This window comes from Ursus maritimus, unplaced genomic scaffold (genome assembly GCF_017311325.1).
Source record: "Ursus maritimus isolate PB19 unplaced genomic scaffold, ASM1731132v1 scaffold_24, whole genome shotgun sequence".
Taxonomy (NCBI): domain Eukaryota; kingdom Metazoa; phylum Chordata; class Mammalia; order Carnivora; family Ursidae; genus Ursus; species Ursus maritimus.
The window spans coordinates 43424794-43433095 of record NW_024424897.1 but is presented as its reverse complement, the minus strand read 5'-3'; the positions used below and the strand labels follow the sequence as shown (position 1 = coordinate 43433095).

The 8302-nt window shown below is 53.5% G+C and overlaps 2 protein-coding genes across 3 annotated transcripts; one reads left to right on the top strand and one right to left on the bottom strand.

Moving 5' to 3' along the window:
• Positions 1–24: 24 nt before the first annotated feature.
• GEMIN4 (gem nuclear organelle associated protein 4) lies at positions 25–6598 on the bottom strand. 2 transcript variants are annotated; one of them, XM_008695304.2, is made up of 3 exons: positions 6584–6598; positions 3566–3749; positions 25–3376 (listed from the first exon to the last, which is right to left on the bottom strand). In XM_008695304.2, exon 3 carries the CDS (start codon positions 3351–3353, stop codon positions 213–215), a length of 3141 nt encoding a protein of 1046 aa, XP_008693526.1. In that variant the 5' UTR covers positions 3354–3376; positions 3566–3749; positions 6584–6598; the 3' UTR covers positions 25–212. The 2 variants fall into 2 exon arrangements, with proteins under 2 accessions (XP_008693526.1, XP_040497044.1); XM_040641110.1 differs by lacking the exons at positions 3566–3749; positions 6584–6598 and adding an exon at positions 6153–6225.
• On the top strand, positions 6238–7522 carry LOC103667187 (diazepam-binding inhibitor-like 5). The gene is made up of 2 exons (XM_008695302.2): positions 6238–6434; positions 7092–7522. The coding sequence occupies exons 1-2, from the start codon at positions 6238–6240 to the stop codon at positions 7381–7383; spliced, it is 489 nt and encodes a 162-aa protein (XP_008693524.2). The 3' UTR covers positions 7384–7522.
• The last annotated feature ends 780 nt before the right edge of the window (positions 7523–8302 follow it).

The window sequence follows — 8302 nt, the reverse complement described above, 5'->3', positions numbered from 1 at the left end:
GACAAGAAAGACTCAGAGACACGATGAAACTCAAACGAGAATTCTATAATTTGTATGTTACAAACACCTAAGAAACTATTTTCTTTACAGTTATTGCCATATACTTCTTTAGCTCGTGTACAATGTCACGTAACCGAAAAGCCTGTGTTTCTCAGCTCGAGCCCCCACAGGCCCCACCAAGTCGGGGCCCGCTGTTCTCCGACGTACAGAGGTCAGAAGTTGCTGATCTTCTGCAGCAGGGTTTGGCGCCGTTCCTCGGGGCTTATGTTCTCAGCGATGGACTTCAAGAAGCGCTGCTCATTTACCTTCTGGAGCAAGGAGCTACCAGAAGGGTTGGCCTTGCTCAGGGTCTCGTAGCAGGTGAGGATTTCCAAGGCCAGAACGTAGAGCGGGTCACACACCTCTTGGTGGAGCATGGCCATGATGTGCAGAACATGACAGAACACCTGGGTATAGAAAAACAGGGTCTCCTGGGTCAGGTCCTGTTCTTGAGCCCAAGGCCCACCTGACTGGATCAACCTAACCGAGTCCAGGAGATCGGTCAGACTGTTACACAGAAGTTTGACGACGTGGCTCCAGCCTTCCATAGGAAGCCAATTACGACAACTCTGGCTGCAGAGAAACTGGAAAGCTCGCAGGAAGAGTACGGAGAGTTGGAGCTCCTGGGCAAAGGGCTTCAGGTTGAGCAGAGGAACAAACTGAATATACTCCAGGCTATAAGGGACGTGCAGGAGTTGTTTCTCCAGCAGTCTCCTGGTCAACCGGTACAGGTACTGCCACTCTTGGGGGCTGCACCAAGGCATGACTTGTACCAGGACCACCAGAAAGCCCTTGCTGAACAGTCTCACCTCCTCAGGGTTGCCCACATCTACCACCAAGAGGGACAGCATCTGCTCGGAGATGCTGCTGGAGACGTAGCAGCACTCCATCCAGGCAAGCAGCCCTGTGCCTGGACCGTACCCAGGGTGGGCCTGGGAGGTCCACTCGTCCTCAGAAAGCTTACAGATCTCAAAAAGTGTGGCCGGCACCTCACACTTGAAGTGGCCCTCGAAGAGGGTCTTCATTCTCAGGCGCACCGTCCAGTCGAGCTGCTCCAACTTCCGGTGGAGCCACGACAGGGACTTGATCCAGGTGTCTGGGGAGAAGGTCTCCGCATTCGCCAATATGATCTCACAGAGGATCTCCAGGATGTGGATCACCAGATCCTTCCCGTCCAAAGAGAGGCACCGTCTCTCCTTGGGGAGCTGCCAGTATTTGCTGAAGCCATCCAGGAGCTGGCACAGGCTGAAGATGAGGGGGAACGGAGAACACGTCTGGAGCCAGTACTCCTCTAAACATGCATTTGCTTCCAGAGTCTGGATGAAGATCTTCAAACTGAGGTCCACCTCTTGGACATCCAGCATCAAGAAAGGCAGGACGAACTCCTTTAGCACCTCATCTGGCTCCAAAAGAGCAGCGACCGGGATACCCTGGGGCTTCACAGGGTTCATCAGGCAGCCCACGAGCTCCAAAAATTGCTTTTCTTCTTTGGGTGTGGAGAACTTTGTCCAGACGGTTTCTTTGAGGCATGACATCACAAAAGTAGTGGATGGATTTGGACCCTGCTCTTCCATGAACCTAAGGGCAGGGAAGGCAGTGAGAATCTGAGCCAGGAACTTGTGGGTGCCAAGATTGACCACAGCCATGCTGCACATTTTCTTCACTGTCATCTCCGGGTGCAATATCACCAGGCGGGCCACAGAAGCTACAGCTTTAGCTAAGCCCTGTTCAGAGGCACTCTGTGCGAGCTGGTTAAAAGTTGTATTGAGGTCCTCCTGAAACCCATCCAAGTAAGCCAACAACTTCTCAGAGAGACCCTTCCGCCCCCAGGAGAGCAGGGTGCCCGAGAGGACTTTGTTTTTATCTGGCAGCGAGAGGTCTGCATAGCATTCTAGAATCAAGCCGATCACTTGTTTGATCTGAGATTCAGGGATGGCTCTGTCTGTCATGGTAACTTCCATCACGGTTTCCAGCAGCTTTAACACCAAGTCTGGCTCTCGGAAGAGGTCCCGGTTGTTCACCAGACAGGCTAGCCACTCCTCCGAGAAGGCCCACTTCTTCTCAGAAGCAAAAATGTAGCACATTTCCATATGCCGGTCCATCTTCTGCTCAATAATGGCCATGGCAATGGAGGCAGTGATGTCCTTCTCAAAGCCCTTGTTCTTCAGCACCCTGGTGGTTTTCCTCAGGAAGTCCCCAACACACTCTGCCAGCTCTGAGACCACCTGCCTCTCCTCCTTGGACAGGCTGGTAGAAGCCAGGTAGAGCTTCAGGTTCTGGCTGAAGGAGGTCAGGCTGTCGCACAGCCGGTAGCTGTCATAATTTGTCCCCTGGCTGCCGTTGAGCATGGCCTGCAGCTCCTCCCCCCACTCCCGCAGCAGGCTGCACATGAACTCAAACCCGATGAAAATCGTCTCGCTCGGAAGCTTGGCCAGGGAGGTCAGGCTGATGTCCCGTTCCGCCTCCTTTACCTTCTCCGCCAGCGCCTGTTGGTGGTACGGGTTCTGGGTGTCCGCATTCCACACGGAGATCACCGTGGCCAGTTTGTCCAGATACACGGTTGCAGACACTTCCTGGGGGTCGTCCTCCATCAGCGCAAACACGGTCAGCATGTCTGCCAAGTTGGCCAATGCACAGCACTTCATCCCTGGGCACAGGATTCGATTTTGGATTTGCTTCAGCCCAGTGAGCAGCATGGCCAACAGGGGCATAGTGGGACACACATCCGGGTCTGACTTAAACCTCTTCGGAGGATGGGAGAACTCATCTGAAGAGGACAAGTACTTATGGGCCATTGTTCTGAACTGGGAGAGCAGGGGGTCCTGCTGATTGCCCTTGTGCTTCATCATTTCCCACCAGACGCTGAGGAAAAAGGCCACATCCTTTGAAGAGGTGTCAATAGACATGTGCTCCAAAAAGCGTTCCAGCTCTGCACGGCAGATAGTGGTGGGCAGGGCCATCAGGAGCTGGATAAAGAGTCCAGAAGCTTCCAGCGACTTGAGCAGCTCAAAAAGGACTGTGTGATTGATGGTAGGGATCATGTTGCCTACTGAGAAGAACACATCTTCCTGCCACCGAGTGTCAGCGTCTGACGGGGTGACAGGGTAGGGCTGAAGAACCTTGGCCCAGATGATGATCAGAGCTTTCTTCTTCCAGGCAAAGGGCTGGGAGCATGCTGTGGTGGAGGAGATCTCCCTCAGGGCCTCCACAATGGGCCGCCCAACGCGTTCCCAGTCAGACTTTGTCAATTCTGTCAGCGCTTTGGGGTGGAACAGCTGCTCGGCGAGCAAAAAGCCCCCATGCAGAATAGTCATTTCCTCACAGATATTCACGGGTCCTGCACAGAGAGAGGCCACACAAGAAAGAGTGTGGTGACAAATCTTTAAAATAATCAGTAGATGTTAGACGGAGAGACATCGGTTAGTAGGCTGGCTGTCATCATCGGGGTTAGAGATGACGAGGGTTCTAACGGGGAAGGAGAGTGGGTTCTAAGAGCCGCTGCAGAGCTGGAATCAAAAGGCCTTACCTAAGGAATAAAGGAGGCCTCCCAAACTCTAGCCTGGATTGGGAAGACAACGGGCATCGCTGAAGAGCAGAGAATCGGAACAGCTTTGGAGGGAACACTGTTCAGTTTTGGTTATCTGGAGTCTGAGGTAGAACAGGAAGGTAGAGACGTCCTCCAGCAACGGCAACGTGGCTCAGGGAGGTGTCTGCCCAGAGGGGATCAATGGAATGAACAAAGTGAATGAGATCCTGCAGGAAAAGCATGTGTAAAGGAAAGAGCTAGGCCCTCCAGCAAAGGATGGGCCAGCAGAGGATGTGAGGACCAAGGGCTGACAGAGAGAGCACGGCAGTGCCAAGCTCCAGGGGCCACCAAGTGCGAATTGTGGAACATGACAGTCGAGCTTCTCAGTAATGATACAGCCTAAGAGGGACAGAGGCCCGGGCTGTGAGCACAGAAGCAATGAGACAAGCCCTGTCTTCTCTCTCTTCTCTTATAGCCGTGTCTTGCGAACAAATTTCAAGTGTTCTGCCTTTCAGGGAAACAGTCTACCCCACAGCTCATTCTGTCAAACAGAACAAGCTACCAAAGACTCTGGTTCTCTGGTAGAAACCAAGAGGCAAACACAAAAAAATAAACTTCAGTAGACTGGGAAAGAAAAGTCCTTTCTCCAGTGAGCCATGAATCAACAGACTTATCAAGGAAGGCATTTGGGGATATTTAATTAGACATAGCTTTAAATCCCAACTCAACCATCTAGAAGAAGCTAAAGCTTCTCTGAGCTTCCCTTCTGCGTATGTGGGGAAAATACAGACTTTGTATTAGACTGGGAGGATCCGATGATATATACTAGTCAAGCCCTCAGCACCGAGCTAGTTGTTCAGTGTTCTTAGCTCCCAGCTCCATCTCCCAGAGCTGCTGAGTGTTACTAAGATACAGCTACAGTAAGCCTCTGGCTACAAAGGGCCTGGAAAGTGCTGCAAATCTTTCCATTGTTGGCAGGACCAGAACCTGTCACTGTTCTTTGCCTTCCCTAGCTCAGTAACAGGAAAGGACACAGGTCTTCCCCAGGTAAGCTGCTTCTGGCCCAGAAACAAAATCAGAGTACAAACGCTACTCACTAGTCAGTATTCCCCATTTCTCCCCTCCTTCCCAGGGCCTGGAGATGCCACCCCTTCCTCATTCCCTCATGCCCCCAAGAACACACCTTTCCCGTTTTCACAGGCCAGAAGCCAGCAAGAGAATCTTGATTCAGGAGACTAAAAACCATCCTGCCCTTGGACTTTAAGGGAGCAGCAAAAGGCCAAAGGATCAGCAGTCCTATGCAACCATCTGCTGAAGACAAGCCACCTTGACTCCCAGGAGGATTAGGTTGCTGAGAAGTCTCACTGGGGATTCTGCCGCCCCCCCCCCCTTTGGCTCGGGCTGCTCTCCTAGGCTCCCAAAATATGTCCCCTTTATGACTCTGTAAATTTAAATTCATTGCAGTCAGCTGAGATGTTTGTCCCCTAATACCTAGATTCCAGAGACATTATGTTCATTGTGCTACCTGAGGACTAAGTCCCAGGACCTACTGGTTAATAGCTGGGCAAATCCCAAGTGTTTTTATCACTACTGGTTAACTGGTGCTTCTAAGTGCCCACTCCGTATGTTTATTAAGTGCTTACTCGGTGCCAGGCACTGTGCAAGATCTCTTTTAATCTTCAAATCAACCTTTTGAGAACCACCCTTGTTTTAGAGACGGGAACACTGAGATTCCGCTCAGGATGTCCCAACTACAGTGTGGTGGGGCTGCCAACAGAAATCGAAACAGCTGCAGGGCTCCAAACTCTTCCAGCTCTAGTGTTCCACCACTCAGGACCTGGCTGGTTGACAGGACTACACCATTTCGCCACAGCCTTTTCCTGGCACATGGTGGGGTGCCACACCCCAGCTCTCTCGGAACTGCCTCCTGTCTCATCTGGGTGGGAGGCTGGACAAGGAGCCACCGATTTATACTTAGCTCCCCCCTCCCTTCTGCCAGACCCTGCCAGTGAGGACTCAGAATCAAAGCGCCCATAGGTTCGAAAGTGCCACCTCGACTGCTGCAGCCCTCGGAGGGTGCAGCTCGGAGGAGCTAGCCGGGCGCGAATCACCGTACCCGACACTGTACACACGTGCTCTCCATCAAAACGCCCCAAAACTCTGTGGTGGATATGTTATCATCATCCCCGTTTTATCGAGGAGGACCTCACGAGCGTAAGACGCTTTGCTTAAGAACTCAGTAGCCATTCAATAAATGAAACCGTCGGGGTAGCCGGGATTCCCCCGGGGGCGTCTTCCGAGCCCGGCATTTTCCAAAGCACGTGCACCAACCCTGTCCCCTTTCAGGAAATCTAACTTCACATCCGCTTGGCCCTTCACGTGGAAAGGCGCCCCGAGCGGGCAACATGCGGGCCTAGGAGCGGCGGGGCCGGGGCGAGAGCCGGGCCTCCGGACCCCCGGCCGCGAGGACACCCCCGGCCTCCCAAGCCCTCCCGACCCCGAAGTCTCCCTCAGCCCGGGGCGCTCAGCACTGCCCTGGTCGCCGGTTTCGGGACGCAGACCACGAGGGCCGAGAACGGACACCCACCTAGGTCCATGGCGGCGACGCTGAGGGCCGCGCGGGCCGCCCCTCCCCCGCGACGCCCCGAGTGCGGCGCAGGCGCCACGGCACAATGGGTGGTTCGGTGGGGGCGGGACAATGGGCCGCGCCTCAGTCCCCGCCCACCATCTCCGCTCTGGCTCGGCGCCGCCGGCCTCAGTCCTCCCGCCGCTCCGCGCGCACGCGCAGTCCTCACCAACAGTTCGCGGCGCCCAAGCAGCCCGGCCCACAGCGCCCCCTACCAGCCCGAGGTCTCCAACCAGCCAACAGGCAAGTACCTACATTTCCCTTACATCGAGCGTGCCCCGCCCCGCCCCCAAACGCCGGTCCCGACCGTTCCCTGTGCTCGCGTAGCTGAGCCACGCTTCTCTCCAGCCGCCGGCCAGCCCAGTTTCTGAGTCCCAGCGGATCCCACTCACCAGGCTCCGCGTTCGCGCCCATGCAGTAACCACGGCCCCCCAGGGATCCCCCGCTTACAGTTCACCCGCACTGAACGCCCTCCCCAGGCTGCCCACTAACCAACCCGCAGAGATGTGCCGTTCTGAGAGGCTTCCTCCCCTGAAGCTGGTCCGCCCCACAGACGCACAATCCCCCACCCCCCGCGTACTTCTCACGGAAGCACAGTAACCTTCATTTTCTGGCATCATAGACGCCTTTGAAGTGTTGTTACTGGTTGCCCTCCCCAGAAAATGCACTTTGCTAGCCAGAGCAGCGGTGGGGGAGATCCAATCCAATGGGCCCAGTTTGCAATCTGTACTTTATCAGCAGGTTTGTCTTCTGAGAACACACACACACACACACACACACACACACACACACACACGAATACCTTATGTTCTCACACATAACCCTGTCTCCGTTACTCCCTTTCCCTTCTTCCCTGACCTAATCACTAGCCTCCAGTGTTTCTAACTCTCCATCCTCCAGCTTCCAGCGCCCGGCCTCAGCAACCCCAATGTGCCAAGTGGAGTTTGAGATGGCTTGCGCTGCTATCAAGCAGTTGAAGGGGCCTGTGAGTGATCGGGAGAAACTGTTGGTGTACAGCTTCTACAAACAGGCCACCCAGGGCGATTGCAACATCCCTGCCCCACCTGCTACAGATGTGAAAGCCAAGGCCAAGTGGGAGGCATGGAACGAGAACAGAGGGATGTCCAAGATGGATGCCATGAGGATCTATGTTGCCAAAGTGGAAGAACTGAAGAAAAACGATACTGGTTAAGGAGGACAGAGTGTCAAACGGAATGAAGTAGCAGGGCTTCTCTGGTAGGGAAAAGGGCTGCTTAATAGACTGATGGCGGAAACACCCTGAAACCATAGCCACCATAGCTGAGAGACATCAATAAATCACTTAAACTGCATGAGAGTGAGTGACTGTTGTTGGAAAGCTGATTAAACTCAAAGTGACTGTGAGAGTCCTGGGGAGGTGTCCGAAATATATAAAAAGCAGCTCTCCTCTGGGGAAAGTTCCATCACAACTGGCTTTATGATTTTGAGTTAAGAGTTCCCAGGCTTCCTATTCCAAGAGTATATGCAGATGCTTGGCAGGAGTAGAGGGGTTGAGGGAAGAATCATGCTATGAAAATGCCTCAAGATTTGAGGTCAATAGACCATTCTCCAGAGGCTCGGCCTCTCGGGAAAGGGGAAAGAAGGGGAGGAGGCTGAGGCCCCTTATCTCCTCAGGGGTTGTCCGTTCACTACTAACCCAACATTACTGAGGGGAAAGGGGCTTTGTCTTCCAAAACGCTAAAGTCCAGTCCTACTACCAAAACCCCCACTGGAACACAGGCCTAATGAAGTTAATATTTTGAGGGAAGTCAATTTTTTTTTTTTTTGGATGCCTGACAACACAGCAGATGAGAAACGCCGGAGCAGATGGTTTCAAAATCCCAGGCTCTGAGTCTGATCAGAGGCCATGCAACCAAAGTTTTCTTGGGATTAGCTCGTAGTTAACCTTGGTTACTGTTTGGGGATGTCTGTGGGACAACAGGTGTAAAGGAGTTTGTTTTAGAAGCACAACACAGCCCTTGACCCGTGCAAGGGCCAAAGTGCCTGTGCTCAGCTTCCACGCCTTAGTGCTGGTTATCATGGAGGCATCAGTGCACAGTAAATGCACTGGGATAGGGAGTGCTAAATGCTAT